The sequence below is a fragment of the Oncorhynchus clarkii genome, chromosome 1 (assembly GCF_045791955.1).
Source record: "Oncorhynchus clarkii lewisi isolate Uvic-CL-2024 chromosome 1, UVic_Ocla_1.0, whole genome shotgun sequence".
Lineage (NCBI taxonomy): Eukaryota > Metazoa > Chordata > Actinopteri > Salmoniformes > Salmonidae > Oncorhynchus > Oncorhynchus clarkii.
The window spans coordinates 21,343,426-21,369,485 of NC_092147.1; the positions used below are offsets into that span (position 1 = coordinate 21,343,426).

Here is a 26,060-nt window from a genome sequence, read left to right on the forward strand (position 1 = left end):
TCATTCAAGGGTTTTTCTTTATTTTTTACTATTTTCTACATTGTACAATAATAGTTAAGACATCAAAACTAGGAAATAACACATGGAATCATTTAGTAACCAAAAAAGTGTTTGAAGAATCAAAATATTTTTGATTCTTCAAAGTAGCCACACAAATATTCCTTAAAATAGAACCTTTATTATATAAAAATGCTTTTGATACAAAAATTGTCACAAGTGTAAATAACACAACACAGGTTTGTTTGGGGAGCATCTACATACATACTGGCACAATGAAGTACGGCTGGAGTTGTCCCTGTCCAGTAAGGGCGTGGCTTGAAATGGGCTAGGCAGCAGGTTGTGTTGTGGAGGTCTGAGGAACCTGTACAACCTCTCCGCTAGAAGCCAGAGGTGTCCAACATACAGATGGAAGCCTGACACTTTTGATCATATGATTTAATTTCACTTGTCAGCACCATGGTTAATTGCCTGTATACAAATGGCAGAAAAAAGCTCAGAAAACAAGCACAAGAGGTATGAATTCAAAATAAATTTCCCTCTTTATGTAATTTTACATTCACTGTTCACATTTCTTAACTGGTTGGATAGTTCATTTAAGGAAGTGCTCAGTTTGACAATGTTGCCAATCTTCAAAGTGAGACAATATAATGGAGCCATGATTTTACAGGTGCATGATATTCACCACTCTGAAATTCAATCTATAAGTTGAAAGGTATGTGAAGATAGTGAGTGTTTCACTACAATTGAATCATCTACAGTTTTCAAACATTGTTTACAAAAGATGGAATAGCTTTTACTAAACTACAGACATTTGTCTCATGGATAAAAGCTGAAATATCAACAGTATTATTGTTTCAATAAATGGAAATAGTCAGTCTAGTATGTCACATGGACATTGCATAAGAGATTCATGATAGAGTTAAGGTTGTGCAAAACCTTGTCATTTCTGGTTGATAACTGCATCAACAATGAAGCTGCTCTTATGAGTTATTCCATAAGGACTCCTTCAAAACAATTAACATGTATACATACTGTTCTACACAAAAAAATTATAACGTTACTAACTGAAACAGCTTAATGATCTATTGTTTTGTTGGGTGTTCTCATAATTCAGAGTAAAGTATATGTACAGTAGCAGCAAACACATTTTTGGTAAACTCCAAAACAAAGACATGCTCAGGACCATTTCAATTAATAAGAGCATTTCATGGCTGTTGTGAAACATTTCTTATTTACTTAATTACAAATATTTACAATTTGTTTTGTTAATGGTAATGTGGTTGGCCACATCACCAGTGTAACATTTGAATGGAGTATTTTCTCAAACCAAATGTCACTGTAAATTGGTACGTTTGAAGGAAGTTCTAAAGTACTTTGCTGAAAAAAACGAAGAATTATTAAAGGCCAATAGAATAGTCAAATTGAAAGTCTTCTAATTAGGAGGATACTCCATCTGAAACGAGGGTGGGAAACATGAAAAATATAGACAAGTGATACAATTCACTGTACAACAACGTCACACTTGATCTGGCCCTATTCCATCCCCACCTTAACCCATGGCAATCAGTGGAAATGAATAAAATATAATTCTCATTTGTTTATATTTAAAATTATTTACAGACATGGCTATTTCCCCGGGTGTCATGAAGAGTCAGTGCATGGTGACGGGGGTGGGGGACAGAGGTGAAAGTAACTGCGCTCTGTGGATGGAGAAGGGGGGCAGCTCTCCTCTGCTGATAGGTATTGGCTCCGGGGAGTAGGGGGAGGAGGGTAAGGGTCAGAGTCTGAGTTTAGGTCCATGTAGTACTTGTTGCTCTTCCAACGACTTGTGGTGTAGTCGCTGTCACAGACATCAGTGCTGCATGGGGTGGTGGGGGGTGCCACACCGCGCATTAGATAAGGCCTTTCAGGAGCAAGCATGGAGGAGAGAAAATACTTTTTTATTTCACAACAGCAAAGAGGTGCCAATTTGCATCAAGCTGACTGTTGCATAATACAAAGAGAGAAACTGATCAAGTGTGCCTCATCTCTTACCTGTAAGACCTGGTGGTGGAGGGACTGTTAGAGGAGTAGAAGATCTCTGCATTATACAGGGAGCGATCCGTGGCTGGAGAGGGAGGCGGGTTGAGCATCTGCAAATACAAACCCTTACCCATTCAATTACAAACTTAAGTTTTGAGATCATCCAGTGTCCAGTAAAGTTCAAACAGGAGAAAATGTACATTCCCCCCAGTTTTTAGAAATAATGTATGAGAGACACCGCGGAGAGGACAGGTGTTGGGTTCCTAAGAGAGGGCAGAGAAGTTGGGTACATACCTGTGGATAAAAGGTTCCCTTAGTGCTGGAGGAGCTGCTGGAGGAGGCCCCTGTCACATGGTTCCTGTCATAGAGTGGCGCCCCACTACAGCTGCTCCCCATCAGACTGACAGAACTCATCATAGACTTCCCACACGAGATACCTAAGAAACAACAAAACAGTCAAATACAGTGACAACAACTACCTGCTTCAGCATGTAAATACTATCCTTTCACAGTACAGGCCATATCTATACACTCATCCATTTGATCTTTAGTTTTCAGTGTTGTGTAATAGCCAACCTTTACCTGTGAAGGTTCCGTGCTGTGAGCTGCTGGGTGCGATGAAGTTGAGGGGTACGTGTGAGGTGCCACTGATGTAATCGTGGGGGAAGGCTCCGTTGGGACCTTTGTAACGGCGGCACACCACCCGCTGGCACACAAAATACATCCCTCCCATCACAAACACTGACAGGATGATGCCAATGACTGGGCCGATGGTGCTGGTGTGAGATGGTGATTGAACGTCGCTTGACGGGGGGGTGAGGAATTCTACAAGACGGGCAAAGACATTACAACAGGTTTAACGGACTGCTGCCAAGTATGAGTAGTCGGTTAAATCAATGTGATATTGTAGATGGATTGACTGGTTTCTCCTTACTGAAAAATATGACAATAGTGTAAATTCTGAACTCCCTTGATTTTCTCAAGAGACTGAGTGAAGTTAAACACACCACAGAAGAGCTCGTCAGAGTTGTCAGCACAGTCATTGTAGGAGTCACACTGCTGTTTCTTCAGGATGCACTGCTTGTTGTTGCAGCGGAACTGGTTGGGCAGGCATATGGCTGAGGGGAGGAGAGCAGAGCAAAGTCCATGTTACAAGACTTGGCATGGCTTATCATCAAATCAATACAAACAAGGTTGCTGGTGGTGATAGTACGATCTCCCAGTATTAAAGGTCAACTGCCCTTTAGGCCATTTCAATTCAGAGAAGTTGATTCTATGTGGCATCTATGAAGCATAAACACATTTATTCTAGTGTAAAAATTAACCACAAAGTGTAAATGGCATCATTTGTCAGCCCATCTTGTCCAAAACTGAGTTTTGTGAGTTCGTCGCGACTTACTGGAGGGTTGGGTATGATTACGATTGTGTCCACTAACACGAGAGAAGCAGCTGTGTGCACTCCAACCATAGCAGCCAGAACTTCCAGACAGCGAGACAGACCTGCCCATTACACAGCGCCTCTGACTTGTTTACATAAGACAACACGTTGCCAATGTTATGTTGAAATAACTCTTGGCCCTAAGCCCTTTATGGAGTGGCCACATGCTGATGTGTTTGACAGTGTCAATCACTAACGCCTGCCAACTTTTGGGGCAAAATGAGAATTGAGACGATCAAAGCGCATTTGTATCCCAACTGCAACTTGTCAATATTCCAAAACCCACTGACTAGTTTTCCATGCACATTTTTTAACTTGAGAAACACTGGACCAAACACCTTAGCTAGATGTAAAATTGCACGACTAAGCTAAAATATCAAAATTAATTACAGATTTCTCTTAGATGAATTCAACTTATTTTGAGGAAGTGGCTGTTGCTACGGTGACTCAGGAGGGACAAACAACAACAGTACCTGCAAGGGTACGATATGGGAACATAACACGCCCACATCCAAGATAACTATCATTCGACTTTAGTCATGGCCGCTAGCATTTCTCAATGAGCAATCTTCAAAACGAGGTCAAATCAGGAAGTGCAGTCGCCCTTTAATCCCTATGACATTGGTGTATGTTTTACTGATCTGGAAGTGTTTTTATTTTTTTTATTTCACCATTATTTAACCAGGTAGGCCAGTTGAGAACAAGTTCTCATTTACAACGGCGACCTGGCCAAGATAAAGCAAAACAGTGCGACAAAACAACGTACAGTCAATAACAATATAAAAATCTGTATACAGTGTGTGCAAATGAAGGAGGTAAGGCAATAAATAGGCTTGTGGCGAAGTAATTACAATTTAGCAATTAACACTGGAGTGATAGATGTGCAGATGAGCAATTAAAAATCCTACAATGTGATTTTCTGGATTTTTTTTCTCATTTTGTCTGTCATAGTTGAAGTGTACCTATGATGAAAATTACAGGCCTCTCTCATCTTTAAGTGGGAGAACTTGCACAATTGCTGGCTGACTAAATACTTTTTTTGCCCCACTGTATATATATATATATATATACCAACTTCAGCAAATTTGTTCTTTTTTGCTATTTGTTCCAGTCATTGGCAGCAGAGAACTGGAAGGAAAGGCGGCCAAATGAAGTGTTGGCTTTGGGGTTGACCAGTGAAATATACCTGCTGGAGCACGTGCTACGGGTGGGTGTTGCTATGGTGACCAGTGAGCTGAGATAAGGCAAAGCTTCACCTAGCAAAGACTTGTAGATGACCTGGAGTCAGTGGGTTTGGCAACGAATATGTAGCGAGGACCAGCTAACGAGAGCATACAGGTCTCAGTGGTGGGTAGTATATGGGGCTTTGGTGACAAAACGGATGGCACTGTGATAGACGGCATCCAATTTTCTGAGTAGAGTGTTGGAGGCTATTTTATAAATTACATCGCCGAAGTCAAGGATCGGTAGGATAGTCAGTTTTACGAGGGTATGTTTGGCAGCATGAGTGAAGGAGGCTTTGTTGTGAAATAGGAAGGCAATTCTAAATTTAATTTTGGATTGGAGAAGAGGTTACAGTCTAGCCAGACACCTATTTATAGTTGTCCACATATTTTAAGTCAGAACCGTCCAGAGTAGTGATGCTAGTCGGGCGGGTGCGGGCATCGATCGGTTGAAGAGCATGCATTTCCTTTTACTAGCATTTAACTTCTTGGTGACGGGGCATCTATAACAAGCAGCAACAGTGAGGGACTTATTTCTGGAGAGATGGATCTTTAAAAGAGTGAAACGTATACAAAAACCGAAAGACTACATTTACTTTGGACTAAAACGTCTTACATACTTCCAAGATGGCGCAGCAGTATGTGTCAATATTGTGCATAAAGTCAGTTGAGTGAACGTACTGTCACAGTCCTGTTCATCGGAGTTGTCTGCGCAGTCTGGCTCTCCGTTGCAGCGTAGCTGAGCATCCACACACTGGCCCTTGTCACACTGGAATTGGATTGCCGAGCACACGGGGCAGTTCTCCTCGTCACTGTTGTCATCACACTCAGCAACGCCGTCACAGCGCCATGCCATGGGGATGCAGTCAATGTCGCCCGTGGCACAGGTGAACTGCTCTGTGGAACAGGTGGGTGGGTCTGAAGTGGGAGGAGTTTAGATTCAGAGCCAATGCCTGGTGTAAAACTTGACTTATTGTGTATCGCACATCATTATTGAATGTGTTACAGCAGCAGCTGTACCTCCACAGATGAGCAGGTTGGGCAGCAGGACCAGGTGCATGGGACAGGAGCAGCGAGGTGTCCGGTCTCCTTTGGCAATGCAGATGTGTGAGCAGCCTCCGTTGTCATGGGAACAGGGATGAGAAGCTGTGAAGAAGAGGAAGGAGAAGACGTGGACATTGAGTTTTTGCCCCTGGAGAGTAACGGAACTCTGTTGTAGTAATGCACTGCATCACACATTGTTTTCCAAAATAATTGGTATCTGCTGAGGCAATAGGAAGTGGCTAAACACAGGCTCCTTCAGGTGCCTTACCAAACTCTGTAGGGTCCATGTCTTCCACAGCGTGAATGCTGGTGAGGTAGGCAATGCGGCCCTGGATACGGGTCCTCTTCTCCCCAATCAGCTTGTCCACCCTCTCGATCATCTGCTGCTGTCTGTCGATCCAGTACAGGTGCTCCCCCAGCACTGTCAGACCCATGGGCTGCAGGATGTTAGAGTCCTGGAGGACGATCCGATTGGCTCCTGGGAGAAGGAAGAGGAATGACCTCAGAACAAGGGTAGTATACACCAAACAATAGATATCCTATATCTCACATCAAAGACGGTGTATCCTCCCAAATGCATTTATTTTCAGACCCTTAGGTCTTCCTTCTTAAGTTCTAAACTTTATCATAGAAAATATAGGTATATAGGTATAAATATAGACACCATCACTAAAACCAGGTTGACTAATATTCAATAACTGTTGCCAAACATGGTCTGCCAAAATAAAGACACTCTCTTGTATAACTTTACAGTCTGATGGTGCATAAATGGCCTGGAGAAATCAGTCTGGATGCTGTATTGTTCATATCCAGTCCAGACTTCAGAGGCAGGGGGATTTATTTAACACTAGAAAGGCCAAGGGGATCATTTTGACCCAATGTGAATTGAAATGGAAATTTCCCTGCCATTTTAAAGTCATGCCCCCCTCTGTTCTGGACTTCTCCTAAAATAAGTATATTTAACACACATACAGTGTATTAGGAACGCTTTCCTAATATTGAGTTGCACCCCCATGCATCCCACTGTTGTGTCAAGTTGGTTGGATGTCATTTGGGTGGTGGACAATTCTAGATACACACAGGAAAATGTTGAGCATGAAAAACCCAGCCGCGTTGCAGTTCGACACTCAAACCAGTGCGCCTAGCACCGGTATCAAACAGAATTGTTAAAAACAGTTGTTTTGCACGAAAAAGTGACCTTTTCATATCATTGTAGTGTCACAGGAAGGCAAGACTTGATTTCTATATAGTATTAGAAAAAGCAGATTCTGATGTTTAAAAAAAAACAAAAAAACACTTACCCTTGCCAAATAACTCTTAAGACTGAAGAGATGAGCCCTTTTTCAAAATATCACAATTCCATCCACTCCACAGCCTACAGTAACAAACTAATAAAAATGCTATTGTGTTCTTCATAAACAAAACCAAAGTATTATTTTCCCGATAGCATACATGAAATTGTATTCATTAGTATGTTGAGTCCAAATGACTCCTCATTGGCCTGAAGGGGGGTCCAAAGAGGCCAGGCTTTTCTAGTGTGAAGATGTAGGCTTTCAGACGTATTAGGAAGATGGGCAGACTATTTTAGACCACAAACTGTGTTTGGACTCGAGGAACATTGTGTAATTTTCCATGGTACTGCTGTGTACTACTGAGAATGAGAGTGGTAAATAAATGCTGTCAAAACTGATCAACCATAGCAACAACAGCTTTTCAGATGATCAGCAGTGTTTGAGTGCTGACGTTCTGGATCTAGAATGGCTGTCCACACTTCTTTAGCATTGGGACTCACCAGTGAGGTCACTGCTCTCAATGCGTTTCAAGTCAGCGTCCACCCAGAAGAGTTTCCCCAGCTTGTTGTCCAGGGCCAGGGCTACAGGCCGGATCAGACCTGTGGTGAACAAAGACTCCCGCTCTGTCCCATCCAGAGACGCTCCCTCGATCTTAGCAGAGCGATCCTGCATGGTCGTGAAATACATATACCTACAGGAGAGATGGAGGCAGTAAGAAAAAACAACGAAAAGCATACTGACAGACATTTGAACAGTTGCTGCCCAAACCTTAAACCACCAACTGTGTACAGGATTTTAGACATTAGTCAACATTGATATATATATTAATCACATTACAACATGTAAATCAGTCAGAGAGATTTACTGATAGATGGGAGATAAATAACAGTTGAGATATGTGTTTTGATGAGTGGGCAGGGCAGCCTGAATTGTACTGTGCTGGGTGTAGACAAGAGCGCAGGGCTGTTAAGTTGGCCCCCCTCTCAGAGCCTGGAGGAGTAGAGGCTATTATCGGGCTGTGGGCCTTCCCGGTTTGTTACGTCTCACACCAGCTTCTATCAGCTCTGATAAGAACCTCCCTTAACACCTGTTTAGACAGAAGACTTGAAGGAAGAAATGCTATTGCGCAAATGCTCGTCTGTTTGTAATTTGGTTCTGCTTCTTCAAGTCAAAAGGGAACTATTTTTTTTAAAAATATCAGTCTGAGTGTAATCAGTTGAAGTATTAATGTAATAACATAATGCTTTGAGTAAATGTAGAAGCCGTCACTTCAAGGGAAAGTGGGAGAAAACAAATGAACCCCACAGCTCTTCAACCTGCCTGTAACCTTTTGAGACTGTCTGTACTGAGCTCGGCCAAATATCTTCAATGTCTATTTAGTGCTTTCCATGCCCATGGAGAGACAATCAACTTTCAAATCGGATAAAAACAACTACAAGACCATGTCAAATTATACAAATTGTCAAGCTGATTGCCAACAATATTCAGTTTGAGATTTTTGGGATTAAACATCTCATGTTGATTAGTTTACTCCGGGTCACTCCTATGAGAGAAGTCACCTCCGCCACATCCAAGCCAAACCACATAGGAGAGCCCCAAATAGAACGGAACATGGAGGACGGCCGCATCAACAATGAGCATCACAATTACAGTGCAGCCTGCCAGGCCCTGACCTACGGCCCTGACCATACTACTGCACCACTGGAGAGGAGAAAGTAGTGCAGGCAGAACAGTAAACACAACCATCTGCTGCACACATGACCTGACATTCTCAGCCTCGTAGTTACTTGGGGCTGTGGTTCCTTCCCTGCCCTATCGAAGGAAAATAAACACTGTTCCACAGAGTCTCCTATGTCAAATTGTCAACACCACATCACTAAACACCTGATCACCCACTAATTACTCTGCTGCTTGGAGTGCCGCCACACCCAGTCCCTGATCTGCCCGCCAGCCAACTGCTATATTTACACACATACAAGTGGCATCGCTCACTTGAAAATATTTCATAAGGGGACACTGAACTATTTTGGAAGTCCTGTTTATTTTCAAAAGCTTTCAAGTGAGTGAGGTCCCTCGGTTTATCATTCCCAAGTCCACCACAATCGGGGTAGATTTGAAAACCGAGCCTGGGAGATTTGAAATAGAAATGTTGCTATCCCTAAATCCAGTTATTGAGTCAGTCTGCCTCTATCTGCACAAAAAACCGTTGCCTCAAGCTGTAACAGTATGAACCAGGCAGCACTTTGTTTTGCAGTCTCTTTGATACAACACTCCCCCTTCCCTCCTCACCCTTTTTCAGCGTTGACTACAATGGCTCTGGGTTTGTCATGTTCATCTCGCAGCACCACGCCCACGGCATCTCCGTCCAGGCGCTGGAGGTTGATGGTATTGGTGGCCTCACAAGTCCAGTAGACAGTACGGCTGTAGGTGTCCAGGCTCAGGTCGTGGGGCTGTTTGTCAGGCTGCTGCTGGTGGGTGGAAGTGGTGGACACCACCACTGACGACTGGAAGAGGATGAAGGAGATAGATATTAAATTAGAGAAAGGGCCTATAATTGTGAAAGGTTTCACACTGTCGACAAAAGATATGCGAGTGTTCAAACAAATGTATTTGTGCATGATGGCTGCACTGACGTCAATTAAATTAAGTTCTATAACTCCCTCAACTTTATATGCATCTAAACTAGAATATAATTGAAAAACATTCATATACACAATATACTATATGCATCTTAAGTGTGTATGTAAATATATGGTCCTCTTTATCACTCACCTGTGTGCCATCGTCGCGGGCCCTCCTGATGTTCTGCCGCCCGTCCACCCAGTAGATCAGGTGGTCTAGGGGGTCGTAGCTGATGGCCCGGACGTTGCGGAGGACGTGGATGGGAAGGATGATGTCGGGGCTCTGCTCACCCAGAACCATGCGGCTGATTGAGGCCTTCTGGCTGAACAGGAGGAAGCTCGAGGGGGCTGGAGGGAGGGAGGGGTCAGAGGTTAACAGGCCGAATCCAAACATTTGAATCTCTCCATCTCGCTCACTCTCTCTGTCCCCTCCCTCTATATCTCTTCCTCCCTCTCTCCTACCAACCTTTCCATGACTCAGGATGTTGTAATCAGCTTAATAGAATGCAGTAATCAGTGGTCCCCAGAGGCCAGGGAAGTATGCAGCAGTAAGAAAGAAAAATACATTTAGGAACACAGGGCCTTCATCCCATGCCAAGACCAGAGGAATGCTCAGTCTGTGATATGTGCACAGCAACCTCCTTTCTAACACTTGTCCACATCAGGCCTCAGTGAAAGTCTGAGGTCAGCTCATGGTATGATTCAGACAGACACGTGTTATGAGGTTTTGCATGGCCAAGGGCTGTAGACACACCTGGATTTGATTAAGACAATACATCCTTCTAGAGCAAAGACGTTGTAAAATACACTGACTCGCCTACTCTTAACGGAGAGATTACATTTCCAACTTACAGTAAAATGTCCACAGGAGATAAGTGCATATGTCTCAAAACAGAATAAACTGACTGTACCAACACACTAAATACAACACTGAACCAAACTAAAAACATAAACCCAACAACCCCCTATCAATGCCGGCCCTGGTCATTTCTCTACTCACAGCTGCAGTTCCTGCTGTTTGAGTCCAGGATGTAGTGGGAGGCACAGCGGCACTGGGAGCCGGAGGGCGACGCCAGGCACAGGTGGGCACAGTTGCCGTTGTTCTGGGAGCAGTCATTGGCACCGTCCTGGCGAGAGGAGTGGAAGACCAGGATGTCCATGACGTACTCCAGGTGTCCCTGGACCATGGTGCGGTTCAGCCCAGAGCGCTTGTCGGCCCGCTCGATGCTGCGCAGGTTCCAGTCTGTCCAGTAGATGTAGTCCCGGTACTGGGTCAGACCGAACGGATGAGGGAGGTCGTCAGCCACTATCTCCCTCTGCAGACCTGGATGAAACATGATTATCAATATATGGATTATTGAAGATCTGAGGATATTGATGTTAACCACAGCAATATGATATATTTGTACAGTAATATTGGGTGGAAAAGGAGAATGGACATGAATGAATATTGCTGTCAACCACAGCAATATTACAGAGTTTTATGCTCATCATGTATCATCAATCATAAACAACAGAGGGTTTGGAGAAGACTACTGTATGCGTTTACCTTGCATGTTGGTTGACTCTATCATACAGGTGTCCAGGTCGGTCCAGTAGAGTCTCTGGTCGATGTAGTCGATGGTGAGGCCGTTGGCTCTGCCCACTTTGTCCACTAGGGTAATTATGTTGCTGCCGTCCATGTGGGCCCTGGCGATCCTGGGCTTGCCTCCCCACTCTGTCCAATACATGTAGCTGAGGAGACACACAGAGCTGCTTTATACATAGTAGAACGAGCCCATATTAGAGGTCGACTGATTAATCGTAATGGCCGATTAATTATTGCCGATTTAAAGTTTTCATAATAATCTGTAATTTTTGGACACCGATTATGGCTGATTACATTGCACCCCACAAGGAATCTGCGTGGCAGGCTGACCACCTGTTACGTGAGTGCAGCAAGGAGCCAAGGTAAATTGCTAGCTAGCATTAAACTTATCTTATTAAAAATCAATCTTAACATAATCACTAGTTAACTACACATGGTTGATGATATTACTAGTTTAACTAGCTTGTCCGGTGTTGCAAATAACCAATGCGGTGCCTGTTAATTTATCATCGAATCACAGCCTACTTCGCCAAACGGGTGATGATTTAACAAGCGCATTCGTGAAAAAAAGCACTGTCGTTGCACCAATGTGTACCTAACCATAAACATCAATGCAATTCTTAAAATCAATACACAAGTATATATTTTTTAAACCTGCATATTTAGTTAATATTGCCCGCTAACATGAATTTCTTCTAACTAGGGAAATTGTGTCATTTCTCTTGCGTTCTGTGCAAGCAGAGTCAGGGTATATGCAGCAGTTTGGGCCGCCTGGCTCGTTGCGAACTGTGTGAAGACCATTTCTTTTTAACAAAGATGGTAATTAATTTGCCAGAATTGTACATAATTATGACATAACATTGAATGTTGTGCAATGTAACAGCAATATTTAGACTTAGGGATGCCATCCGTTAGATACAATATGGAACAACCTAGAACTTGTTACCTGGGAATATTGAAGACTCATGTTAAAAGGAACCACCAGCTTTCATATGTTCTGAGCAAGGAACTTAAACATTAGCTTTCTTACATGGCAAATATTGCACTTTTACTTTCTTCTCCAACACTTTGTTTTTGCATTATTTAAACCCAATTGAACATGTTTCATTATTTATTTAAGACTAAATTCATTTTGATGTATTATATTACGTTAAAATAAGTGTTAATTCAGAAATGCTGTAATTGTCATTATATATATATAATATATATAATGACCAAGAAAAGCCGATACCAATTAATCGGCCGATTTTTCGGCTTTTTTTGGTCCTCCAATAATTGGTATTAATCATAATCGGTCGACCTCTAGCCCATATATCCCCAAACACTTGATGCCAGCCAAGACTATGTCTGCATTCCCAAACTAATTCAATATGGACTGGTAAATTGGTACCAGAGCAACAAGTCTGACACCAACAGGCTCCTAAACAGCTTCTATTCCTAAGTCATAAGACTGCTAAATAGCTAACAAAATGGCTACACAGACTATCTGCATTGACCCTTCTATTTTATTTTTGACTACTATACACTCACACACTTAAATGTATTCACACACAACATGCACACATTCATAATGACTCTACACACACGCATCACGCATACACACTGCTACTACTACTCTGTTTATCTTATCTTCATATCCTTTATCATATCCTGATGCCTAGTCACCTTACCCCAATACATATCTACCTCAACCACATTGTATTCCTGCTCATTGTAACTATGGTATTGGCACGGACCATGAACTGACCCTGTATATAGCTTACTTGTGTTCTTCTTATTTCTATTTCTCGTGTGTTTTTGTTCGGCTATATTTTATAGTACTACTGATATTGATTACTGCATTGTTGGGAATGAGCTTGCAAGAAAGACATTTCACTGTACATGTGCACGTGACTAAAACTTGAAAGCCGCAGTGCTGTGCCACTGATGCAACCTCACTACACTCCCTACCTAAAAAAGTCAGAGGGAACGAATCATGCGAAGGGGATTCATCCAGCCAGACAGTCATCTCTATGGGTACTGGTGAACAGATGACATCAGCCTAGCCTGGTTTCAGATCCGTTTGTACCGCCTTGCCATTCCAACTCCTATGGACATTCTCACACGTTCAAAGCTGGCAAGACAGCTCAAACCGATCTGGGACCAGGCTCATGCCAGTCAGACAGGTCTGTGAGTTGTGTCATGCAGATGAGCTGGATCCCAGTCAATCTTACCCATTGGCAGGGTTAAGGGCCAGGGAGCGAGGGTTGTCCAGGTCCTTACACACCAGGACCTGTCGGTATTGTCCATCCAGCCGGGCCACCTCTATGCGGTTGGTCCCTGTGTCGGCCCAGTACACGTTCCTGCCCATCCAGTCTACTGCCATGCCTTCTGGGTAGTCCAGCCCAAACTCGATCACATGCTCCACAGAGCTGCCGTTCATGAAGGCCCTGCTGATGGTCTGAGGGAGGGAGGACAGTGGAGTAGAGTCAGACACTCGTACAACAGTCAGGCACTGAGCTCAATATGAACCAAAAAAGACTGGAGCTTAAATATAAATAAAACATCCCGATAGCTAAATTAACCCAGATGACAGAAAACAAACCCCCAAAATTTGAATGGAAACCCTAAAACGAATGACTAGAATAGAATGACAGAGAAAAGGAGTCATTCTCACCTTGGTGCTGACGTCAGTCCAGTAGATCCGGTTCTCGGAGACGTCAAAGTCGAGGGCGGAGGCCTCCTTGACCCCGGTGAGGGGGATGGCAACGTCGTTAGAGTTGGTCCCGAGGGAGATGGAGCGGATGTCAGCCCGGTTGGTGAAGAGCAGGAAAGCCTCGGGCACCACGCATGTCCTCATGTCACTGAGGAGCTCCAGGCCCATGGGACAGTCACAGCGCAGGCCCTGGGGCCGGTGGAAACACAGGTGGCTGCAGCCGCCATTATCCTCCACACAGCCGTTTGTGCCTTTATGAGGGAGAGAGGGACAGAGAGAGACATGGTCAGTTTAGCAGCAGCAGACCGGGAGGTCTGGTACTGTCCTCTTTAAGGACTGTTTACAGCTGCCAGTTGTGATAATACATCATACATAAGAAAACATTTACCCTAGTAGTACTCAGAATTATTGCATACTTAATACTGTAGAACTTTAAAATAAAAAATAAATATTGAACCTCTATTTTAACTAGGCAAGTCAGTTAAGAATGAATTCTTATTTACAATGACTGCCTACCCCGGCCAAATCCTAACGATGCTTCGCCAATTGTGCGCCACACTATGTCACATCCTAAACTAGGCAAATAAAGAAACGTCTTTTTCAGGACCCTGTCTTTTAAAGATAATTCGTAAATATCAAAATAACTTCTCAAATCTTCATTGTAAAGGGTTTAAACACTGTTCCATGCGTGTTCAATGAACCATAAATAATTAATGACCATGCACCTGTGGAACGGTCGTTAAGACACTAACAGCTTACAGATGGTAGGCAATTAAGGTCAGTTATGAAAACTTAGGACACTAAAGAGGCCCTTCTACTGACTCTGAAAAACAACCAAAAAAAAAGATGCCCAGGGTCCCTGCTCATCTGTGTGAACGTGCCTTAGGTATGCTGCATAGAGGCATGAGGACTGCAGATGTGGCCAGGGCAATAAATTGCAATGAGACGCCGAAGACAAAGCTACAGGAAGACAGGACGGACAGCTGATCATCCACGCAGTGGCAGACCATGTGTAACAACACCTGCACAGGATCAGTACATCCAAACATCACACATGCGGGACAGGTACAGGATGGCAACAACAACTGCCGGAGTTACACCAGGAACGCACAATCCCTCAATCAGTGCTCAGACTGTCCGTAATAGGCTGAGTGGCTGGACAGAGGGCTTGTAGGCCTATTGTAAGGCATGTCCTCACCAGACATCACCGGCAACAACGTCGCCTATGGGCACAAACCTACTGACGTTGGACCAGACAGGACTGGCAAAAAGTGCTCTTTACTGATGAGTCGCAGTTTTGTCACACCAGGGGTGATGGTCAGATTCGCGTTTATCGTCGAAGGAATGAGTGTTACATCGAGGCCTGTACTCGGTGGTGGAGGGTCCGTCATGGTCTGGGGCAGTGTGTCACAGCATCATCGGACTGAGCTTGTTGTCATTGCAGGCAATCTCAATGCTGTGCGTTACTGGGAAGACATCCTCCTCCCTCATGTGGTACCCTTCCTGCAGTCTCATCCTGACATGACCCTCCAGCATGACAATGCCACCAGCCATACTGCTCATTCTGTGCGTGTATCGGAGGGTGAGTGCTAGGGCCATTTCCCCCAGAAATGTCTGGGAACTTCCAGGTGCCTTCGTGGAAGAGTGGGGTAACATCTCACAGCAAGAACTGGCAAATCTGGTACAGTCCATGAGGAGGAGATGCATTGCAGTACTTAATGCAGCTGGTGGCCACACAAAATACTGACTGTTACTTTTGACCCCCTCTTTGTTCAGGGACACATTATTCCATTTCTGTTAGTCACATATCTGTGGAACTTGTTCAGTTTATGTATCAGTTGTTGAATCTTATGTTCATAAATATTTACACGTTAAGTTTGCTGAAAATACACACAGTTGACAGTGAGAGGATGTTTCTTTTTTTGCTGAGTTTAAATGAAACACAATTCTTACACTACTACAGCTGTGTACATCCAAATAACAATAAAACCCCATAATTTCCTCTTTCTCTTACCGGAGACCTCAGTGACTCTGGTGGCTTTGAGTCCCATGAGATCAGGCAGCTGGTCAATGATGATCTCTCGGATGGCGTTGGTCTTGTGGACCCTCTCGATGCTCCTCCTCTGCCAGTCCGTCCAGTAGATGTAGTCGCCTAGCAGCGTGAAGCCAAAGATGTGGGGTAGCTTGTCCTCCAGTAGGGTCATCCTATTGGAGCCGTCCACATCAATCACCTGGGTTTACGGAGAGGAGGGGGTTTTAATATTGATGGGCAACCCAAGCAGTATCTTTTGCCAAGTATGAGCAAAAAAGTTTGTCATTTCAGCACCCGTGGAGCAGTTGGGTGCTTTGCTCAAGGGCACAGTGGTAGGAAACAGCAACTGATAGGCATTTGTCTGATTAGGCATTAGCAATTGTCCAAGCAAAAGTTTGTCCTCAGGCTCTTGTTCTGTAACACACAAGCATCTACCCACACCCATAGATCAGGATTCCCCAATTGGCGGAAAGAAACTGGTGGGGATTTTATTTGGCTGCCAAAGTTTACTAACCAAAACAAATATTTTTTTGTAAAAACAATAGCAAATCAAGTGATTTAATTTCAGAAATGTTCCACAGTATTCCCAAGCATAATATTGTATACAGAAGTTAGCAAGGTCAAATATATCTGTTTGGGCTTCTTGCGGTCAATTTGCAGTCTACAAATGATTTGGAATTATGTCGTGTGTGTCCCCCCCACGACCATCCGCTCAAGAAAATAAAAAAAAGTATTGCGCCTGAATCTAGTTGATGATCCCTGCCATAGATGCTGTAGGCGTCAATATGAGTTATGACATCTAATTCTTGATAATCTGAGGTAAGGTACAATTTAAAACACACAAACAGGTCAGAGCAGGTTACTGACACTGGATAGAATGCACTGACAATGACAATAGTATTTCATAGAGTTGTTGAGAGCACTAATTTCAAGACTGTTTCAAAGCCAAATCATGGAGACATTTTTAAAATCAATAAAACTCAATATGTAACTAACTGCAAACTGACAAGCTATTTATATTCAAAGATCACCATTAACTGTGGAGCATGACCGTCAAGATCTCTATCTGGGGAAAAACACAACTTCTGCTAAGTGGGAGACCACACAAATAATCCTTATTCACGCAGCGTATATCATATTTAAATGAATAAATGTGACAGTATAGGATTCCAGTCACAAGGGTTGCATTGGAAAATGAAGTAAACGGATATAGGGAGTGGTGCCAAAGCATGCCTCTGTCTTATGAGGAGCAGAAAGAGAGAGCTGAAACTGACTGTTCCTTACTGGGAACTTAACTGCTTATTTCTGAAAAGGCTGCAATTACACTCGACACGAATCCTAGCCGACCCGGCATTACTATTACACAAAACTGTGCCACTGAAAATAGACCTGTGTTTTTTATTTTAGCAAACTGGTGTAAGTTCCAGGAAATATTTCAGTCTGACTGAAAATTCTGGAGTGTGGCATTTTATTATGGCTACTCCTACGTGACATGATGAGCATATTCTACTCTAGGAGAAACTGAGCACTACACAGATCAGCACTGTGTGCTTGTCCCATTTCAGTTTACATGGAGGTATCAGTGGGTTCACGTGGGTGTTAATCACTTCATACAAACAACCAACCCTAGGTCTTTATTTTGGTGGGAGACAAGCCGAAGTGGCTCGGACACAAAAATGATAATGAAAAGTTGACTTCTCTGGATGAAAACGATGCCGTCCACAAGCACTTTACAAAACCCTATAGGAACTGAGCACAAAGGCACCAGTACACTTGCATATCCGGTTCACAGCAGGTATTTAACAATGGCAACTTGAACTTATAAGATCTGGTGGTCTTACAGATGACTTTGGATCGCTCTAGTGAATACAAACTTAGGCCCTTTCGACAGATATCGGCTGATGTCTAAATACTACCTACGCATTCACAGACGGCTCTGCCAGTGACGGCCATATTAGTGTGGCATGTTGTTTTGCCGAGAAGTTCTTAAAACAAAGACTTTCTGTACGGTGTGGTTCCCATCTTGAGCTCTTCCTGTGTGGCCAGGGAGCTTGGAGTGTGCAGACGGAGATGGGCTGAGGCTGCTTCCAAGGGCTGCCTGCCCTGGAGGGGTGTCCACTTGATTAATTTCTGTAATTCAGTCCCTCGCTTCCTACAGCTGATGGAGCGACTCACTGACTTCCTCCCGCTCTCCCAATATGAAAATAAATAAATTATTGGCACATTGTTGGGTGAAATACTTTTTCTCTTCACAAACACTGCAGACAGCACAATATGAGGGGGACAGGCAGAATTTGACACCACAGAGAAAAGGTGTCGCTTTTGAGGAGAAGGTGAGATGGAGGATAATCCAGCTCACTAAACTGCTCTGACCACATGGCTAAGAGAGAGAGAGACTAGAAGGGTGGACTGGGTTCACACCGAGCATTCTTTATGGAACATTATACCTGTGTGTCTGTTAGGATAAAGACACTAGATAAAGACATTAGGAGAAAGCATATAGCACTGACTAAGAAGGCTAAGCACAACTCAGTGGAAAGTCTTAAAGGGGAACTGGTAAGATATTCAGAAAGGTTTGCAGTAACACTCTGAGGGGGAGAGGGTAGGTCATAATGCTCAACAAAACAGCAGCCATAGTTTCTATAGCAGCCCCAGCTAGCAGAGATATAATACCTCAACTGGACTTCCCTGGAAGCTTCACACAACTTGTGTGGTATGCCATGAATGTTATGATTCCCTGTTTTAGGGAAATTGACCGTTTTAAACACTTTTTCCTGACTTTGGATGGCATGAATTCTTTCCACTGGTGTAATTAGACCTTTTTATTGGATGGCATACCTTTCAAACATCTGTTTCCCCTTGCATTTATGCTTTCAGTGGACTATAGGACATTGTTTGACTGCTCACCCGAGTAACCACCAAAAACTCCAGCTATTTTTACCAGTAATGGAGAAAATCTCCAACTCTGGCATTCCTTCCCTCTCCATTTCTTTCGTAGTCTAATCCAGGTAAGATTACTGCTCTTTCTATGGAGTCATGTTCCTCCACATCCTGACAATTCCACATACACCACTCACCTTGCAGCGCATCAAAGGACTAAGTGTGCAGCTGGTTGATTTTTGGATTTTCTGGATTTCAGCCATGGTGCGGCCACACTTTCTCCAGGTTAACTCTTTCTGGGGCTAGCCTAGGAGTGGAGGGGAGGATGGAGGGAAGTGGGGGAGGCACGGGTAAACGCATGGCTGCCAGCACACACTGGACCCTCTGTGCTGTTAAGAACACGCCAGCTGCCTAGGCTAATTAGTCCAGAACAAACCTAAGCAGGCCTCTGAGGTCATTAAAACATATAATGCCACAGGGGGAAAAAAAAGAAAAAAGTGTTGATGGAATTTACCTCCCCTTCTACCAAAAAGGAAAATATTGGAAACAAAACACAAAATGGACTCAAAATTTAGGACCAACCAGGAAAACAAAAAAACAGCACTTTGATGGCCATCCTATCAGCAGGAGTCTATCCCCCTCCCTTAGACGTTCTATTCATGTTTTACTGAGACAATTAGACATGGCCCTCGCCACTGAAAGATGGGTGCACCATTTTTTCTCCCTGCTCTTTTTCACTGGGAGAGTTTTTTTTATAGTGTGAGAACCCTTTTCTTGACCGAGGAAAAGATAAACAAAACAGAAAACAAAAAAAGTCTCATCAGTAATTCAGGGAAAAGTCAAACCTCGGCAGGCTTCAATGCCAGCCAATTGTAAACGTCCTCTTTGCGCCTCAGTGTCATTGAGATGCCTTACAAATTCAATCTGCAGGCCGGGGCAGTGTGACGGAAGAAGGCTGCATGGCACTCAAAGCCCAGTCTTAGTTTCTACTAGCTAGCAGCTTATAGTGGAGCTGACAGTGTTTTAACTACTTTGTAAATATGAAATAAACAGACAATGATAATATCAGTCAAAAATATTAAATGGACAGTTTATGCTTCAAAACCAACTTCATAAGAGGTTTTACAAAAGAGGTTATATTTGACAAAAAATGTCATGATGTAGAGCTGGGATGGGCAACTTTCATTGGGATGGGAGCCACACAAACTCATCATGAGGGGCTGCAGTGACTCGTGGGTTTGCGTACCCACATCCATACCACTCCCCCTTTGCGAGCAAAACATTTTAAAGTTAATTTCCTGCAATTCCACACATTTTTCCATGGTGCGGAGAGAATATGTAGCTATTTGTTTGGCAAGCTAAAACCACAGAGCCTAGCTACCTGCTGGAAGGATGCCATGTCATTGGATGGACGAGTGGTTGAGTGGCAGACTTTCCCCCCATTTAGTTTTTTGGTGGCTACAGCTAGAGATGCAGGTGTAATTTGGTAAGCTAGCAAAAAATGTGATTCACTTCCCCTAAAGTAAATTGAACTTGGCAAAGTTATATAATTTCTCTGGTCTACACAATAATAAATACAATCCTTCAAAACCCTACACCAGAGAAAATTATTTAGCCACACAGGATCATTAGCTTATTATTTTTCTTTGTTGCTTAGGATTGTTTTAAAATCACAAGGTCATGGCATAACCAACAGTCTGGAAGCTTGCTATTTGGATTGTTTTAAAATCACAAGGTCATGGCATAACCAACAGTCTGGAAGCTTGCTATTTGGATTGTTTTAAAATCACAAGGTCATGGCATAACCAACAGTCTGGAAGCTTGCTATTTGGATTGTTTTAAAATCACAAGGTCATGGCATAACCAACAGTCTGGAAGCTTGCTATTTGGACAGTGCGAGCAGCATATGAAATAGCTGGTTGTAAGTGAAAAGCATCTATAATGGACCTAGGCCTACCGCAATATTTTAAAATACAAATCGCTGGAAAAACACAAGAGGATAAAGAAAAAAAAACCCTGTCTTTTGCTACGCTATCAAAATTCTCAACTCGCAATAGTTTATTGAGTGAACAGTAGCTCATCTTATTGGCACTATAGTGAAGAGCATCGGCCATATCCCGGTGAGTGCTCATATTCACTGTCTTTATCATTGGGTGTCTCCGTGCTCCTTGACAGTTTCTTAGAACAATAATTTCCTCTTCCAAGACGAGGTCGCTTTCATTTACCTCAGTTTGTCCGGGTCAGCCGAGTAGCCTACACTGTAATTTTTGGGGTATTAAAGATTCTACTAGTGTCTCCAGTCGAAGGTAAAGAGTCGTAGAATTGAATGAAATACATTTATAAAAAGGCAAAAATAGTTAAAGATTTTTCTTGGATCTACCTAAAAAATGTCACTCTAGCTGGGGCAGAGCTCTGGATGTGTGCAAAGAAAGGCGAAGAAAAGCAGAAGTATTTTTTCCGAACAGTGAGTCAGTTATATTGGGCTCCCGAGTGGCGCAGCGGTCTAAGGCACTGCATCTCAGTGCTAGAGGCATCACTACAGACCCAGGTTCGATTCCAGTCTGTATCACAACCGGACGTGATTGGGAGTCCCATAGGGCGGCGCACAATTTGCCCAGTGTCATCCGGATTAGGGTTTGGTCGGGTAGGCCATCATTGTAAATAAGAATTTGTTCTTAACTGACTTGCCTAGTTAAATAAAAATACATATATTATTAGCCTAACTTACGACTATCCAATCTACATCATATTAGGAATAGTTGGCTATCTTACATTAGTCTGCAAAGGTGATGACAGATGCAGCAATACTTTATAATTAAGGTGATTTTTTAAATATTTTGTTTTGCTTTCCCCAAATACAGCTATGTTGAACTTGAACGACTTATCCACAGTTACCATCTCTTAGTTGTCAATCAAATATATTTGGCATCGAACAAATGGGCAGGCAGGCAAGTTCCCATTGTTGTCAAAACGTGGGTTGGAATAGAAGCATGCGTTAGCAGGCAAGCTGCAGAAGGGTGAGCAGGCTACTATTCCCCAGCTTTTATCAGCTCCATTTTGACAACCAACTACAAGCTGAAAAGGTTTGAGAGGGTTTATCTACAGTTCTCTATTTAGATTTTAGCTCAACTTGCTCTGGCTAAAATAAGTTGTTGATCTTAAGCATGAAACACAATGAGAATCTCACTACTGATTGACTGCGGATAGATACTTTTCAAAGTGGGTGGCCGTTCCTTCTCTTGCTAGAACAAAATCGATTCCTGCTCAGTGCCGACAAATCTACTGATTCTACTTGTAGAATCGCAACGCTTGTAAGTGGACAACAACTTAACTTTGAGCCAATCAGAAAGCATGAACCCCCAAGTGGGGGAGCCAACAAAAGGAAAAAAAGGTGCATTTTTTCCTTACATACACGGATGAGCCAGTCACACTTCATATGCAATGTTGGCTATGGGATGGTAGCTACACTGTAGCTAAGTGCAAAGACGCAATGCACCCAACGCTAAAAATTCATAACGCTAAAACACTAAAACGCTAAAAAACATCATTTTCCTACCTCATGATGCCATCTATTTTGTCAAGTACACCAGTCCCTCCTGCAGCAAAGAACCCCCACAACATGCTGCTTCCACTCCCGTGCTTCACGGTTGGGATGGTGTTCTTTGGCTTGCAAGCCTCCCCCTTTTTCCTCCAAACATAACGATGGTCATTATGGCCTAACAGTTCTATTTGTGTTTCATCGGACCAGAGGACATTTCTCCAAAAAGTACGATCTTTGTCCCCATGTGCAGTTGCAAACCGTAGTCTGGCTTTTTTATGGCGGTTTTGGAGCAGTGGCCTTTTCCTTGCTGAGCAGCCTTTCAGATTATGTCGATATAGGACTCGTTTTACTGTGGATATAGATACTTTTGTACCCGTTTTCTCCAGCATCTTCACAAGGTCCTTTTCTGAGGGTTTGGGGAATTTCTTTCGATTTTCCCATGATGTCAAGGGAAAAGGCACTGAGTTTGAAGGTAGGCCTTGAAATACATCCACAGCTACACCTCCAATGGACTCAAATGATGTCAATTAGACTATCAGAAGCTTCTAAAGCCATGACATCATTTTCTGGAATTTTCCTAGCTGTTTAAAGGCACAGTCATGCACGGATATGCATTGCCAAACAATGCTACTCTGCCACCGTCTGGTTTTGAAGTACTTTAACAAGGCGGCGAGGCTGACGACTTCCAAAGTCTTTGGTGTGTGTGAATGCCGACATTCTGTTCAGAGGTGCCAAATACTGTCGGCAGGCAAACGTTTGACAATCCTACCAGTGTGTTGGAGCCCTTATAGCAGATGTATCCCAACATGTTCCTTGACAGCTACACTCCTGTAGGTTTTCGCTCCCACCCCAGTTGTAAATAACCAGCTTATCAACTAGCTAATAATTAGAATCAGGTGTGCTAGATTCGGGTTGGAGTGAAAACCTACAGGAAGGTAGCTCACCAGGAACAGGGTTGGAGAGCCTTAAATTACAATGCCAGGGCATAACCAACAGTCAGGAAGCGTGCTATTTGGGCAGCGCGAGCAGGATATGAAATAGCTGATTGTTGATTTGTGGTTGTAAGTGAAAAGCATATATAATAGACCTAGGCCTGTTGCAATATTTCAAAATACAATTCGCTGGAAAAACAGAGGATAAAGAAAAAAAAAACGGTATTTTGCTAGGCTATCAAAATTTGCTCAAACCCCAGTTGTAAACTAACGTGGTTCAGCTTATCAACTAGCTAATTGTTAGAATCAGTTGTGCTAGAGTCGGGTTGGAGTGAAAACCTACAGGAAGGTAGCTCACCAGGAACCGGGTTGGAGAGCCCTACCTTATAGGCAACAGAGAGAGAGAGCCTACCTGTTCAGGGTTGTTTGATCAATAGGACTGTTAAGTTCCCAAATATAAGAGGATGTCCGTAGTATTTATTTACATTTGAGCAGAAAACCATTCAGGGGTATTTTGTGGTTTTTGACAAACACTTTCTAATGATCTAAAGTTGAGCTAATGCTACAGTCTGTAAACACACAGTCCAGTTCAAAGTGTATGATGGCAGGCACATGTGGCAAATGGCTTAGTTACATATATGCCTACACAAGTTCTGATTGGTTATGGCGCACCGGTCTGTGTAGTCTGGGCCTGAACAAAACTGCCACGTTTTTATTAGGTTTTATCTACTGCAGTGGCTATTAATGGTCCAAACGCATGGCTGTATTTTTTTTATTTTTTTTTAACAAATGCCTTACTCTACGCCATTCCCAAACATTCTATGAAAGTATGAAAATGACTGTGCTCGCTTGTCAGAAAATATAAAAAACATTTTATCAACATTTCCTTTTTGCTAAAAAGCCGTCAGTTCCACTTTAAAGCTTCTGAGGAAAATGACTGAGGCCTGACCAATGCTCTACACAGACGAAAGAGGAATGGCACACACAGCATTTATGACATAAATAACATGTATTTTTTTACCACCGTCTCAAAATTACAGATCATAATTCCAAAGACCTTTTAAAATATCAAGCACTAGTTTATCCTATTTCATCTGAATTAAAAAGCATGTAGGCTATAAAGTCAATGTCCTTAAAAAGTTAGATATTTGTAGTGGGATCTGGGTATTTTCCTGGGTTTGTGTTCCTACCTGCCCGTCATATCATTGGGCAGGTAGGAACACAAACCCAGCATATGGTAGGAACACAAACCCAGTTGGCTCAGTTTGGGGATCACCATGAAGATGCACATAACCTGGTGGACTGCATTACCTCAAGTAGTTCAGGAGAAGGGCACAAAATACATCTCCACATGAGCATCCCCCAACCCCGTTTACCTGGCAGATTTGATAATTTACGCTTCACACCAAACAACCTTCCAATTCACAATTGGCTTTGAAATGTTATAGGGTTTGGCCAGTTCTTCCGAGGGCCCGACTCGGCAACAAATTATATTATATTTTTATCTGCTGAGAAGAGCGCTGCCTTAAGTCAAACAGAATGTCCATACTGCTTTTCTTTCCCCCTCCAATCCTCCATTATCCTCTCAATCCATCTCAATGTTCCATGCACTTCCCCCCCAACCCCCTTCAGTCCCTTTTCAAGCCTCCCTCTCTCTTTTCTTTCTCTCCCTCCCTTCTGAGGGTCGACCACCTCCACAGGAAATAAGCAGGAAAGGAGAAAAAACGCTATATTCTCAAATAACATTCAAACTATGTCACCCAATATAAAATGTTTCTACTGTTTGAATCCTTTAACAAAAATGTGGTTTAAAGACTGGCTGTATGATCAAATTCTTCTAGAATATGTTTTACTGGCTTGCTCCTACATGTTGATGTTAGTCTTCACAGACCAATCTTTAAAAATAATTGGTGGATCTCATGAGCTCCTGTATCCTGTTTACAAAATATCAACATCCTACTGCAATACATATTTATATTATCATAATCGTAGCCCTCCTCTGGAACTCAACATGAGCCTAATATGATGCCGAACTCCCCCCTCAGAGCCTGGGCAAACAGCTTTTCCTCACATAGTACAGTAACAGGATTAGCTTATTGCTAGAAAACTATATATAAAATACAATCATTTGGTTATAAAGGCATACCTTCAAATGGTAGATGATTGAGTTATTTCCTGGCTGAAAGAGACATTTTAGCCCCACCCCCATTTCAAGTTGAAATACTGGGATTTATAATGTATGGCATGAATATTTCCATACAAAAACCTGCCCAAATCCCACTGTACCATATGGACAAACTCCAACACGCACGCACGCACACACCCAAACAGACACACAGAACCAGAGGCAGAGTGGGTCTAGCTTAGTATTTCCCAAACTCAAGACCCCAGGGGGTGCATGTTATGATTTTTGCCATAGCACTACACAGCTGATTCAAATAGTCAACTAATTAAGCTTTAATGATCTAAATCAGCTGTCTAATGCTAGGGCAAAAAAACTAAATGTGCACCCCTTGGAGTTCCCGAGGAGCGAGTTTGGGAAACACTGGTCTACCTGTAGCTGAACATAATAATTATTGATCCATGGCACTCCATCTTCTCCTGATCCATACACCTTCCCGGGAGATATAGATATAGTGTCTGGAGAGATTCACTCACAGTCAATCTCATGCACCAGTCTATAAACAGCCATGTATTCGCCTACCAGGCCTGCCAACAGTATGTCCAGCATAGCCAAAACATTATTACACTT

General features: G+C 43.0%; 1 protein-coding gene across 3 annotated transcripts in view; it reads right to left on the reverse strand.

Moving 5' to 3' along the window:
- Positions 1–26,060, reverse strand: part of LOC139384857 (low-density lipoprotein receptor-related protein 5-like) — a 69,618-nt gene continuing 43,558 nt past the window's right edge. For 2 of the 3 annotated variants that reach the window (XM_071129862.1, XM_071129786.1), the window contains 16 exons: positions 15,938–16,154; positions 13,885–14,174; positions 13,442–13,668; positions 11,190–11,374; positions 10,641–10,964; positions 9,792–9,988; positions 9,309–9,523; positions 7,520–7,710; positions 5,996–6,205; positions 5,704–5,829; positions 5,365–5,601; positions 3,030–3,140; positions 2,605–2,847; positions 2,317–2,459; positions 2,035–2,132; positions 1–1,903 (listed from right to left, as the gene is read on the reverse strand). In XM_071129862.1, the coding sequence (XP_070985963.1) occupies positions 1,642–1,903; positions 2,035–2,132; positions 2,317–2,459; positions 2,605–2,847; positions 3,030–3,140; positions 5,365–5,601; positions 5,704–5,829; positions 5,996–6,205; positions 7,520–7,710; positions 9,309–9,523; positions 9,792–9,988; positions 10,641–10,964; positions 11,190–11,374; positions 13,442–13,668; positions 13,885–14,174; positions 15,938–16,154 (3,276 nt within the window). In that variant the 3' untranslated portion in view covers positions 1–1,641. Of the gene's footprint in view, positions 1,904–2,034; positions 2,133–2,316; positions 2,460–2,604; positions 2,848–2,956; positions 3,141–5,364; positions 5,602–5,703; positions 5,830–5,995; positions 6,206–7,519; positions 7,711–9,308; positions 9,524–9,791; positions 9,989–10,640; positions 10,965–11,189; positions 11,375–13,441; positions 13,669–13,884; positions 14,175–15,937; positions 16,155–26,060 lie in introns of all 3 variants that reach the window. The other variant, XR_011628898.1, reaches the window with a different exon arrangement.